The sequence below is a fragment of the Hemicordylus capensis genome, chromosome 4 (assembly GCF_027244095.1).
Source record: "Hemicordylus capensis ecotype Gifberg chromosome 4, rHemCap1.1.pri, whole genome shotgun sequence".
Lineage (NCBI taxonomy): Eukaryota > Metazoa > Chordata > Lepidosauria > Squamata > Cordylidae > Hemicordylus > Hemicordylus capensis.
Window position 1 is genome coordinate 201,207,907 of NC_069660.1, and position 14,412 is coordinate 201,222,318.

At 42.5% G+C, this 14,412-nt stretch overlaps 1 protein-coding gene across 6 annotated transcripts in view; it reads left to right on the forward strand.

Moving 5' to 3' along the window:
• LOC128324989 (cadherin-6) overlaps positions 1-14,412 on the forward strand; it is a 278,253-nt gene that overhangs the window by 239,045 nt on the left and 24,796 nt on the right. For all 6 annotated transcript variants that reach the window (XM_053250290.1, XM_053250293.1, XM_053250289.1 and 3 more), the window contains 2 exons: positions 7,693-7,829; positions 13,308-13,429. In XM_053250290.1, the coding sequence (XP_053106265.1) occupies positions 7,693-7,829; positions 13,308-13,429 (259 nt within the window). The remainder of the gene's footprint in view (positions 1-7,692; positions 7,830-13,307; positions 13,430-14,412) is intronic.

Genomic DNA, 14,412 nt, shown 5'->3' on the forward strand with positions numbered 1-14,412 from the left:
CCCTTCTTAAAGCCATCCAGGTTGTTGGCTATCACCACATCTTGTAGCAGAGAAATCCAAAAGTAGATTATGCGTTGTGTGAAAAAATACTTCCGTTTGTTGGTCCTAGATTTCCCGGCAATCAATTTAATGAGATGACCCCTGGTTCTAGTGTTATGGGAGAGTGAGAAGAATTTCTCTCTATCCACTTTCTCCACACCATGCATGATTTTATAGACCTCTATAATGTCTCCCCGCAGTCATCTTTTTTCTAAACTAAATAGCCCCAGGTGTTGTAGCCTTGCCTCATAAGAAAGGTGCTCTAGGCCCCTGATCATCTTGGTTGCCCTCTTCTGCACCTTTTCCAGTTCAACAATGTCCTTATTTTAGATGTGGTGACCAGAATTGTATGTAAAACTCCAAGTGTGGTTGCACCATAGTTTTGTATAAGGGCATTATAATATTAGCAGTTTTATTTTCAATCCCCTTCCTAATGATCCCTAGCATGGAATTGGCCTTTTTCACAGCTGCCGCACATTGAGTCGACACTTTCAACAAGCTGTCCACCAGAATCCCAAGATCCCTGTCCTGGTCAGTCACCGACAGCTCAGATCCCATCAGTGTATACTTGAAGTTGGGGTTTTTCATCCCAATGTGCATCATCTTACACTTGCCAACATTGAACTGCATTTGCCACTTTGTCGCCCACTCCCCCAGTTTGGAGAGATCCTTTTGGAGCTCCTCACAATCCTTTTTGGATTTCACTACCTGAAAGAGTTTGGTATCATCTGCAAATTTGGCCACCTCGCTGCTTGCCCCTGCTTCTAGATCATTTATGAATAAATTAAAAAGCACTGGTCCCAGTACAGATCCTTGGAGGACCCCACTTATTACTTCCCTCCATTGTGAAAACGTTCCATTTATCCCTACCCTCTGTTTCCTGTCTTTCAACCAGTTTTCCATCCACACGTGTTGTCCCCTTATCCCATGACCGCTAAGTTTCCTCTGAAGTCTTTGATGAGGAACTTTTGTCAAAAGCTTTTTGGAAGTCCAGGTATACTATGTCAACTGGATCACCTTGATCCACACACTTGTTCACACTCTCAAAGAATTCCAGAAGGTTGGTGAGGCAAGATTTACCTTTGCAGAAGCCATGCTGGTTCACTCCCAGCAGGGCCTTTTCTTCTATGTCCTTATATGTGCTATACAATTTTATCCTTGAGGATGCTTTCCATCAATTTGCCTGGAACGGACGTTAAGCTAACCAGCCTGTAATTTCTCGGATCGCCGCTGGATCCCTTTTTGAAAATCGGTGTTACATTTGCTACTCTCCAGTCCTCTGGTACAGAGCCCGATTTCAGGGATAAGTTATATATTTTAGCAAGGAGGTTGGCAATTTCACATTTGAGTTCTTTGAGGACTCTTGGATGGATGCCATCCAGCCCTGGTTATTTTTTTTTTTCAGTTTTTCCATAGAGTTTAGAACATCATCTCTTGTCACTTCTATCTGACTCAGTTTTTTAGCCTCCATCCCCCAAAAGCCTGGTTCAGGAACAGGTATGTGCTCAATATCCTCTGCCGTGAAGACGGATGCAAATAACTCATTTAGCTTCTCTGCAACCTCCATATACTCCTTAATAATCCCTTTCACTCCCTCATTGTCTAATGGCCCAACCGCCTCCCTGACAGGTTTCTCGCTTCTGATGTATTTAAAGACATTTTTGTTATTTCCCTTGATACTTTGGCTAAATGTTCCTCAAACTCTCTTTTTGCTTCCCTTATTGTCACCTTGCATTTCTTTTGCCAGAGTTTGTGTTCCTTTCTGTTCTCTTCATTTGGACAGGCCTTCCAATTTTGGAAGGAAGTCTTCTTCCCTTTTATTGCTTCCTTGACGGTACCTGTTAGCCATGCTGGCATCCTTCTGGACTTAGTGGTACCTTTCCTCCTGTTGGGTATACAATCTAACTGGGCTTCTAGTGTTGTGGTTTTGAGTAAACTCCATGCACTCTGGAGCAAAGTGACTCTCCTGATTTTCCGTTTCAGCTTTCTTTTCACCATACTCCTCATTTTGGAGAGGTTTCCTCTTCTGAAATTCAAAATATCTGTGTTAGACATCCTTGGTGATTCTCACCTCACATGTATGCTGAATTTGATGGCACTATGGTCACTGTTCCCTAAAGGGTCGTCGACACTGACATCACACACCAGGTCTTGGGTGCCACTCAGAATTAAGTCCAAGGTCGCCTTCTCTCTGGTCGGTTCCAAGACCAACTTCTAGGGCACAATCATTTAGCATATCTAGAAATTTGCCCCCTTTTCATGACCTGACTGTGAATTTACCCAGTCTATGTGTGGGTAATTGAAGTCACCCATTATTACAGCCCTGCCTCTCCTTTTCACCTCCCTGATTTCCTCCTGCAACTCCCAGTCACTGTCAGTGTTTTGATCCAAAGGGCAATATCATGTCCCCAGTAACTCGTTCCCTTTCAGGCCTTGTATTGTCACCCACAGGGTTTCTGTGGAGGACTCCAGTCCATCTAGGTTTTCTAGCTTGTTAGATTCTATCCCTTCTTTAACATAGAGTGCTACTCCACCTCCAAGGCGTCCCTCCCTGTCCTTTCTATAGAGTTTATATCCAGGGATAACAGTGTCCCACTGGTTGTCACAGTTCCACCATGTTTATGTTATGCCCACTCAGTCCAGCTCACCCCTGGCATGAGCAGATCAGTCATCTCTTTGCATAGCACAGGAGTCAATGCTACAGTGGCTTACGTTCTGCACAGTGATGGGTCAGTCCAAAGGAGAGGCATTCTCACTGTGTCCACAGCACTCTACGCCACACCCATACTGCTGGTTCTGAAGGGAGGAAGGCTCCATGACTGCTAAGGAGTGCATCATTGCATTTGCACCAGTACTCCCATTGGAAATTATAGCCATACTAGTAGCAGCAGCAGCCATGGAGCTTCCCTGCCTTTGGTGCCACCAGCAGAGTTAAAGAAGCTCTGAAGCAATGAACTTAGATCGGCAGCTCTCTACTCAGAATGTAGGCCAGTGTTCTTCCTCCTCTCACTGTACAGTGTAATTCTGCTACACAAGAGGCTTTTTAGTCTGGCACAGAGAGGAAGAAGTTCCCTATACCTACTTATAGTGCCCTTTTTCATTCCTTATCTCCTTTTATCTCCTGAACGTTGCTCCCAAATAAGCACCCTACACTGAGAACCACAGAGAGGACAGGATAACAAAGCCGATTTTTGCAGGGTCCATTCACACAACCATTTTTGAGGTGGAAAAGATACAGGAAGTGATCTGCTCCTTCAGGTTTTGGAAGAAACAAAGTTACTACAGCCAAAGCATCACTATTTGTGTGCCACATTAACTCACAGTATTGCCATGTATAAGGAGCTTTCAAGAAGCCACCTCAGTACAGAGTGAAAATCTTGTGATGATTTTTCTGCCATATCTATATATGTAAATATTAATTCAAACAGAAGCCCTGCTATATGATTCTTGAGTCTTAAAAGTGTCACTCATATGAAGAATGCAAGTGATTTGTCTGTTGAACCTTGAATTTCTGTCCCAGATGCAGAAAGAGGGAGATAGTTGAAGCATTGTTTCAGATTCATATTCAAGTAAAGCTTGAAAAGCTCAGTTTTTTATTTCTACCACCAAGTAGAGTGAAATGAGTAGCTTTGCCCTTTCAAGTGTCAACACATGCATTTATTAAGAATCAACACATTGGCCTATTTGGATTATGACACACACTGAGGCTATTCTCACAATGGGAGAAAACCGAGGAGCCCAGGCTCGTTTTCTCCCATCGTGAGAGCCACCGGGCGAGCCCAGTGGTTCTCTGGCACCTAGCCTGCCAAAGAATCCCTCCCCTTAAACGGCGTTAGCGGAGAGAGTGCTAAGCCCACTCTCCCCACAGAACCCTCCCAGGCTCTACACACAGCCATTGCTTTGTATTAAGGACGGAAAGTTTGCATCCTGAGCAAAATGATTGGACAGAATAGGAGTGTCAAAGTACAAAACAGTGTTGTATTTAATATGAATTCAAAACACAGCCTATTTTTAAGACACCAGTGCTTAGAATGGGATGTAGCAAGAGCAATGTTGCCAGGGCAAGACCACAACATTTGCAAAGACAGTTTACAGATTGCCCTCATAACAAGGAAATGGGCAGAATCAAGCTTCCTGCTGCCTGTGTTCCAGAGGCCAAGACAAGCACTGAAACTGGAGATTCCTCACAGAACTTGCAAATTTCCCAGCTACTATCTGTCTAGCAGAGGCAAAAGCAGACATCACACTGCTTCACTTCAAGAGCCTAGTCCTTTGCTTGTTCTCCCAAGTACTGCAACAGAACGATGAGCAGATGAATGAGGTGATGGCAGTAGTAACTGAAGAGCTGCAAAGCCAACTCTTCATCCACCCACCATCTGTACAGTCAGAACCACGGAAAAGGAAGCCACGAATGGGCTCTCTTCCTTCATTTCCTCTCTGAAACTGCTCTCTCTTTTTCTTCCTCTCTGCTCTTCCCATCCTCGTAGAACTTGGGGACGGCTCCTGACACTTGCTTTTTTGACTAGTAGGAGGCAAATAATATGAGAGATTGCCAGCCTTCACCACCCGTACCAACCATGGAAGAGCAGGAACTGCTTGCTTCTTCCTGGCACTAAAAACCCAACATTTGATCCCCAGTGTTCTTCCTTGAGGAGATTAATATGCAAATCTGTTCTAAGGTGCTACAGGATACTAGCATCCAAGGCAGATAAGCTGATGTGTGGCTTTGGAGTGAGCCCTTTGAGGACAGGGGTCCATCATCTTATTTATTATTTCTCTGTGTAAACTGCTCTGAGCCATTTTTGGAAGGGCGGTATAGAAATCAAATCAATCAATCAATAAATAAAAGCACAACAGTGATAATCATCAATAAAACCAATAAAATGTGACATCAGGTTAAATAATAAAGAAACAACCACAATAATAATAAACAACTTTATTTGTCAGCCACCCCATAACAAATTGTTCTCTGGGTGGCTTACAACACAGCATTAAACCATCGAGTTAAAACATATAAAACACATAAAATAACAACACAACAAAAACAAAACCCAAAATATATTACAAAACAGTCCTGAAAAAAATTTAAATCAGTTTTAAAAATCAAATTTTAAAAATCAAATTTGAAAGACCTGACTGAACATCATGTTCTTTAGATGTCCCATGTAAAACAGTATCAGTGCCTACATCATACCTCACAAAAAGAGCAGGGGATTGCAGCCTTTCTCAAAACCTGACAAGCCCAGTAGGATTTCATGCTTCTTGGGGGCATAACAAGCCAATCCTCTAGCAGATTAGATGTTTTAAATGAGGGAATCTTGAGCAAGGCCTTTTCAGTAGATCACAGTTTGCAGGAGATGAGGGGAGCTCATGTGAGGAGAGACCTTGAGGCTATTCACATGCGCAGAGGAAACCAGGCTAAGGGAGCCCAGCCCAGTTTCCCCAACACGTGTGAACTGCTGGGAACCACACGACTCCCAGCGGTTAGCCCACTTAATTGCCCCCCCTAAACAAGGTTAGCGGAGCAAGCGCTCCACTACCCCGTTTAATTGATCCTGAGTCACCATGGCACAGCTCCACACCACGGCGACCCACAAGTAGACCCCCCACCAGGAGGCAACAGCAAGTCTCCCAGCCTTGGGGGTCTCCCAGTAATGCCCTGTACACTCGTGTGGGGCATCCTGGGACTTCTGGGGGCTGGGCGGCCCCCGATCCCTGCCACCCCTTCCGACTCCGTGATAGAACCGGTAGTTGTGTGATAGAGCCGGTAGTTGGGCTAGCCTGATGATCATCTGCGGAACCACAGAACCCAATTAGGCTCTGTACACTGATCGTGTGTAGAGCCTCATTGTCTTGTTGGTGGCCAGTTTAGATCATTTCAGCAAAAAATCTACATCCTCCTTCCTCCTCCTCCTTCTTTCTTTTTAAATTCTAGCGTGAGGCAGTAGTTGGAGGCAGGAAAAGGTGCTTCTTCCGAAATGTAGTGGCCTGTTTCACCTTGTTTTACATAAGGACTGCCTTGAGCATTCAGGACCTAGGTCACCTAGAGCAGGGATCCTCAACGTTGGGCCCCCAGATGTTATTGGACTTCAACTCCCATAATCCCCAACCAAAGGCCACTGGGGCTTGGGATTATGGGAGTTGAAGTCCATTAACATCTGGGGGCCCAACGCTGAGGATCCCTGACCTAGAGTGCCTAGATTAAAGCTAGAGCCATATGCACAGTCAGTGCCCCACTTTCTAACTCAGGGTATTTTGCACGTGCATGTACTGCACTTGGTTTCTGTATACTTGATTACAGCACACTTGATGACTACACTGAAAAACATTGTAACTGAAGTGATATAGACAACCTCTGGTGTGCCATAGCTGATGGTCTATTCACACATATGAGTCCTCACTTGATTATGCAGCTCTTAAGTGATCAACATGCATATTTAAGGCAGACTTCAGACTTTCCAATAATCTACTGTTCAGAATCTTAAGTCTGGATCAGATCATACCCTTCCATGTGGTGGGGAGCAAGAGTGCATCTGCCCCACCTCTGCTGTTGCCAGATGTCTATACAGAGACACAATGTTCCAGTCAGACAAATATATGTGGAATCTTGTGTGTGTAAACACATATCATGCAGACAATTCCTGGGTTTTGGGGAAATCTGCTATATTCTCTGGGCCTGTGGGATGGGTTGTACACATATGCATCCCAATGGAATCTTGCACGCTGGGTGGACATCTTGTGATATAAGGTGGAACAGATGCACTAGATTGTCAGGGCAGAAAGGTTCAGACTTGCTCCCCGCCAAGTATAGAGGAGCATTAGGACAAAGTATCTGATCTGATCCTGCCCTCAGAGAAGCATTTTTGGGTGAATGCAGATGTGTGTGCTCATTCTGAAAGGATGCTTTGGAAAGGATAGGCATGACTATGAATATTAACCTTTTATTTACATCAAGAACTGTAATGCTAAGGATACAGTAATTCCAAATGAATGGAAATTGTCCAAATATGAAAAGACACAGTTTCTTCAAGCTTTGATATTGGCAAAGTATCAGCTACTTTGAAACTGGAAAATCAAAGCACCTCCTGAGGTGGAGCAGTGGAGAATTGACTTGTTGAACTTGGTGGCACATTAAAAAAAATATTTATTTTAAGAAAGGAAGTTATGATGTATTCCAAGAAATTTGGAAAAATTTCTTAGAGTTATATGCATTGTAATGATTATCTCTTGTGGAGACAGGTATACTCTGGCACAGCAATTAGAGCTCTTATCTCTCTCTTCTTTGTTTTGCCCACTTCTTTATTGTTGGGGGAGGGTGTTGATATTGGGGTTATTTTTTGTGTATTGGACATCTAAGGGATAAATTGGATGTGTGATTTGAGTAAATAGTTGTAATAAGATGGGAGTGTAAATCAATGTAATATATTAATTATTATTTTTATTGTTTTCTTGTACATTGTTTTATTTTGAATGCTAAATTATAGAAATATATGTTTAATAAATTCTTAGTAAGTAAAAAGATGCTGCAATTCATAGTACTGATCCAGCAAATTCAATTTGTAAATGGATTGTTCTGTCTAGAAAGCACTGTGCATTTTTAAGCAATTGTGACATGGAAATGGATCTCTAAATGACTGTGTTTCTTTTTTTCAGGTATTCTGTAGATCGGCATACAGATATGGACAGAATATTCAACATTGATTCTGGAAATGGTTCAATATTTACTTCCAAACCTCTTGACCGGGAAACATTATTGTGGCACAACATTACAGTAATAGCTGCTGAGATCAGTAAGTTGTGCACAAACATCATTGCCTTAACAAATGCAGCCTTCCAGCTGAGAATGGCTGAAAAGAAGCCAGGCGCCATACTTTGAATGCTTGCTGTTAATCAAGGAAGTAAACCTGAACAATCTTCTGTGTTTTTTTTCATTTCTTTCCTAAAGCTACAGATTATGACAAGGCAACTATGTGCTTAAACGGAAAGAAAATTAACACGTTCCTCTTTTCAGATCAAATAGACCCGAGAAATCCTCCCGGCCATTGGTTAATTAGGACAGGATTGCTGATTTGTGAAAAGCTGCATAGATTGTACCAAAAACTAGGTTCTTAATACTGGGGAGGGGGATGGAAATCCACTGTTCTTCAGGTGCCAGCCAAATTTAATCTTGTAGCACTGATCAAGATCTTTTAAACTGTCTCCATCTTAAAGCCACTTACTTTGGCATAACCCTCTTACTTTCAGAAGGGCCAGATTTAATTAGAAACCTGTAGCTCAGCACATCGCTCCTAAAACCCTTTTACCCAAAACTGTTTTAAATGGGACCTACTTCCAGATTCTACCTCATTCTGCTTGGAGGTGGAATCTGGTAGTGATGGCACCAGAAACAAAATCTACTGGGAGGGGCACAGATTGGGCAAAGTGAATTTCAGGAGGTGATTTTTCCCATACATTAGAAGAAGGCAGAAGTGAGCCCATGAGACACTGCTGTTTATATATATTGATGTTGTATATATATACAAATATATTGATCGATGATAAAAATTTTTAAAAAAACACAAAAGCAGATGTGCAGACTAACAAAGTTGGGTGCTATAGGAAAAGTGCTGGTGCTGATGAGTTCCTGCAGATGGAAGCTCCCAACCAGACAAGCAAAAAAAGGAGGCACAGTCTCACAGTGCTGTGAAGCATTTATCGGAGCCAATGTGTTTCAGCCTAGAGGCCTTCTTCAGGGGCAATGATTTGTGATATTTCAAAGAGACCTTGAGCAAGTAGCCTTTGTCTTCTTACAAACTTGTAAGCTTTGGCCATCCCAGTTGGACAGAGCCAATACATTTCTAGTACCTATATACTGAGAAATTGAGAAATAAATAAATATTTATTTAAATGTAGTTCAGAAAATGAAGCTGCATTTATTTTGTTGTATTTGACTCTAGAATACAACAGAATGATGTTATTTAATGTATTTGATGACATCAATGGGTGACTTGGGAAGCTGGGTGACTTGGGAAGACTTTTTTGTGTTTTTTGAAGACTTAAAGCTATTTTCTGGTTCAGTGAGAGGAATTTAATGTCAACACTGTGAACACGCTAAATAAACAAACAAACAAATAACAGGTTCCTAATCCAAGCCAAATGTTGTGCCAAGAAAAAAGAATTCTGTTATCTGTATCAGTTCTGCAGATGTGCACGATTTCCTCTTATTTTGCATAATTAACAGTATTCTAGTTTAGCTTGTCATGGAAGGCAAAGACACTGGCCCACTTGTTCCATAGTTTAACAAGGCAGTTCCAGCCACTTGAGCTTCTGTGGAGTCTTGATGAAACATTGGTGGTCATGTGCAAGACAGCAAATACTTAAATAAACTAGTGCTCCCACACTTCTGGAGTAGTACTTACATTAGGCATAAGAGAAACACTGCTCCTGAAGTGTGGGTGTCTGCCAGCACTCCATTAGAAGTCTGCAGTAGTGCATGTAGCTGGGAACTGCTTGCATTAAACTGTGGAACATGTAGACCATTGAAGCTCCATCCACAGAAGTATCCACAGGAGAGCCAGCGTGGTGTAGTGGTTAGAGTGTTGGACTAGGACTGGGGAGACCCGAGTTAAAATCCTCATTCAGCCATGAAACTAGCTGGGTGACTCTGGGCCAGTCACTTCTCTCTCAGCCTAACCTACTTCACAGGGTCGTTGTGAAAGAGAAACTCAAGTATGTAGTACACTGCTCTGGGCTCCTTGGAGGAAGAGAGGGATATACATGTAATAATAATAATAATAATAATAATATATTATTTAGCCCCTTTTCTAACTTCTAGCCCCTTTTTGAATCCCCTTTTTGAATCTCATCAGGCATTGCTTACACACTTTCAAGGTTCTTTCCACAGCCATAAGGGCTGTGTTCCCATAGACACAGCCTGCTGAATGCTGTCATATTTCCATGCATTGTTCATGTGTAACTATAAAACAGGTTACTGAAATATCTCCAAAAGCTTAGTTCTAGAAATCTGCATAATAATACCAGGGAAAAGCCTGGGCCTTGAGTGAATGATCTCTGGTGAATGATCTCTGATTATCCTTACAAAAAAGAAAAGAGAAACATCAGGCTTTGTTCATCTCCCCACAATCTCTAGACAAATTATTACATAGAATCACAAATTGAAAGAACTCACGGGTAGGCAAGTAGCTTCTCCTAATTTTCCAGCAGTCACACTGCACTCAGGGTCAGTTCCAGGTTGAGGGGGACCTCAGCAAGATGACTTCTGGTGAACGCCCTCCTACTTGAATGGACACCCTTCTCTTTACCATGGATTTCGCTCATTCTTTGCAGGCCACCAAGAGCAACAGCTGTCCTCACCAGCAGCTACTGCCTGCCATAGTTTCCCCCCACAATGCCTCACATAATGTTACAAAAGCAGTGGGGCGGGGGGGGGGGGGACATGATAGACAGCATCAACCAGCTAGAAGGTTCCTGTTGCTGGCGGTGTTCCATTGAGAATAAAAGAAACCGGTATTCATCACCTCATCAGTGGGGGGATGCCCTACTTAGCTTAGCAGAGGGCATGACAAGCAGCAGCAATCCTCCTCCCTCCCCCCTCCACACACACCACACACACACACACACACACACACATACACACACGGCCTTTCACAGCTGCCCAAGGGTGTATCATGCTGATGACAGTTCTGCCTCCACTTTACCAGTTCTTGTTACAGTATAAGAGCCTACCATGCTGTCCACCAGTTGCTAGAACCTAAGGGGTATACTTGTGGGTCAAATGGGCCGTAAGCCAGAATTTGGCTTTTTTAAAGCCAAATCTGGCCACCTAGCTGTCCACCAGGATTGACATTTCCTTGCTGCCCAGCATGATGCAACACCTATTTTAAATAATGTTCCCTTGTGCAGTATGTTAGCCAATGGGTTTTTCATTGAAGAATTTAATTAAAATTATGTACATAATACAATTCACATATAAAGAGCAACAACATCCTTGGCTTTCAAGTAGTTGAATCAAGTCCAGCACCTCAAAGGTTTTATATGTCTCTTAAGAAGATAGTTTTGATGCCACAGGTGCACACAGTAGTCAAGTATTTCTATGTGATGGATGCTACTAAATGGGAAAAAAAAGTGTCTTGTAGCACATCATTATCATAATCATCATCATATTTATAACAGGCATTGTACAGAAATAACATGGACAGGCCCCCAATCTAAAGAATATGAACTAGCATGAAAGAGGGCTTGGAAAGTTTCTATATATTGTCAGCCACATAGGACAGCTCACCACAGGATAGCCATTTTCATAGCTGTTATAACATGTGCCCCAGGCCTGAGAAATATGCACCTGAGGACAACTCACATGTGAACAACTCGCATTGATCTTTGAAATCTGGGCCTCCATGATCTACTCATGAGTCCCCAAAAGCTAATGACAGAAGCAGAAATGGTTTCTTCCAGTATGCAGTTGCCTTTCTGATGAGAGATCTGAGGTTGTTTTGAATGATGAATTTTCTATGCCCTGAAAGCTATGAAAGGTGAAACAGCAACTGCACCACAGAAAGCACTTCAAAGCTAAGATCAAGAGAAATTTAGGAATTCAGTCCCTGGCTTGATAGACGCTACATGAATAACTAAAAGAGGCGTGTTTACATTATTCATTGAGAGGAAGGAGCTGCCTGCTCCATATAGTAACACATTTTTACAGAAGAATCAGGTGACAATTAGGTTACATTGATGAGACCAAAGTCAAGCGATTTATTTATTGGAGAAAAGGGACTTGGAAGGAAGGAGGAAGGAAGGTCAGAATTTGCATCAGCACATTGGGAAGTGATGTTCCTGATAGTTTTCACTCAAGAACAGATTGCTTGTGTACAGGAGAGAATATCGATTGTGCATTTTTAAGCAAGTTTCTCCTATTTACATTGCTATGTTTAAAAATGTTGCCACTTTCAGACTCGTAGCCACTGATCTATACAAAGGGTGAGCAAAGGTAAAAAGAACCATAATAAAGCTTGATGGATCCTACAGAGGCAGCAACACAGTGACATCAGTGGCGCAAAGGAGCCTCTTGCAGAGTTCCCTGGAGAGGGGGAGGAAGTTCACTAGGGTTAGTGTGCTCTGAAGAACTTCAAGATACAGTGGATGCAATCCAGTGGGGGTGCAGAGCCAGTAGAAGCCCTAGGATGGGCATCCGGCATCCTGGGGGCTCAGTGGCTCCTGGTATGACACCTGCTGCCAAAAACACCTCTCCTGCAATGTACCTCAGGCACTTTCTAAGCAGGGCTTGATGCCTTCATAGCAGGCCTGTTGCACACATAAAACAGAATGAGGAAGATAGAAGCTGAATTGTACCACTTCAGACTACAGATAAGAAATGGCACTTTTGAATGCTTCCCTGAGTAATTCCCTACAGGTATAAAACTAGCATAGTGAGGAGCAGATTGAGATAGAACCTTTCTGCCTGATGTGGAACTTCTTTATTTTACAAGGAGTAACCCCCCCACACACACACTCCTCCTCCTCCTCCTCCTCCTCCTCCTCTTCTTCTTCTTCTTCTTCTTCTTCTTCATCTGTGTGGGAGTATTCAAAAATGCCTACTTGTAATCTGATGTGGAACAGTCTATCAGCTCAGGATTCTACCACCTAACTCTGTTGCATGGATAAACCTAGTTTCAGTATGTTTAACTGAAGCCCTCTGTGCAAGTTATGTTCAATTTCAGTATGATCTGTGTAGAGACATACACTGGAGGCTTGAAGCCAGATTAAAGAAGAAAATGGTATACAACAGAAGTAGGGAAAGTGAGAAAAAAAAACATCTTTACTTTTGGACATGCTTTAAAATTTGTTATACTGCTTACATCATAGCACATAAGTATTTTAAGCTCATCTTCACATTATAGCTCGTAAACCTATAATAAGTTTTTGTTTTGTAGAATTAAGAGGGAATGTGGAGGGATCACTTTATAAGTGCAAGGGGGGTTGGAATATGGGGTATGGCTGAAATTGATTTTGTAAGTGAAATTATAAATTGTTTTGAAAACTGAATAATGTTTTTAAAAAATAGATGTCGTATAACTAGCTTTGTTTTAGAGACTTTCAATTCTGTTTCTTTGTACATGCAAATAACCCTAACGCTTGCATTAGCCCCACAGATGCTTGCATTAGCCCTACAAATGTCTTGTATCAACAGCAGCAGCAGCAGCATCTCTATGCAAAGTCATACTGAATATTTGTTTTTTAATCAAAACATCCCTCTCTTTGTATCATTGCAGATAATCCAAAGGAAAGCAGCCGCGTCCTAGTATTTATTAAAGTCCTAGATGTGAATGACAACGCCCCCGAGTTTGCCATGTTTTATGAGACTTTCGTCTGTGAAAATGCAAAGGCTGAGCAGGTTTGCGCTCCATAATAACTGAATAAATACAAATAGGATTTGTGTTAAGCATTAGCCTTGTGCTCACTTTGCATTGCGAGGAACTGTCAGTATTGCTAAGTGAAATCAAACTGTGGCTATCTTGAGTCTGATTACAGCTGGCATTCTGTAGCTGATGCAACACTGCATTTTACATAGGGCAGTGTGAGTGCTGCCTATGTATTTTGGTTTACCATCTCTGTTACTTGCTGCCTTTAACAAAGGGATGTTGTATCTGCTTACATAGTGCTTCTCTTGATAAATCACCTGCATGTCTGGACAAATGGTGTGCAATGTGAATCGGCACTTGACACCAAATCATTCCTAGCTGCAAGATCTGCTTGTTAAATGAGCCGTGTGTGTGTGTGTGTGTGTGTGTGTGTGTGTGTGTGTGTGTGTGTATACACACACACATTTGGATTCATCCTTCCCATGCAGCTTCCAGTGTTTGGGTCTCTGCAGCCGTTTGCAGGTAATCTGATGTGCACCCATACTAGACACATGATTCACCCCCATGCAAGCTGCAGACATCAACCTTATCCTTACAACCATACTGAAAAATAATCAGAACCACTTGGCATGTTCTAGTAAAGCACTCAGAAAAGAGGTGTGAGTAATTTGCTTTCCTCTCTCGCACCTCTATACACCTCTCTGAAGCACGGGGATGTGCATAACCTCAGCAAGGATGTGTGTGCTCTATCCTGAAAAGCAAACATCGAAAAAACACTGAAAAGCAAACGGGTATGGTGACTATGTATACTCCCCCTTTGTACGAACCCCCCAAACATGGGCTGACATACTGTGCAGCAGGCCATCTATCAAAGAAGAACTTGTGCACATGGCTTGAGAGCCAGCCAAGAGCCAATCCTTCCTGGCAGCAGAGGTGAAGGAGGCTCTGTGCACGCTCAGCTGTGCGTAATGGTTGCTGCACCATAACTGCCATTGGGAATAATGGCAAGAGCAGT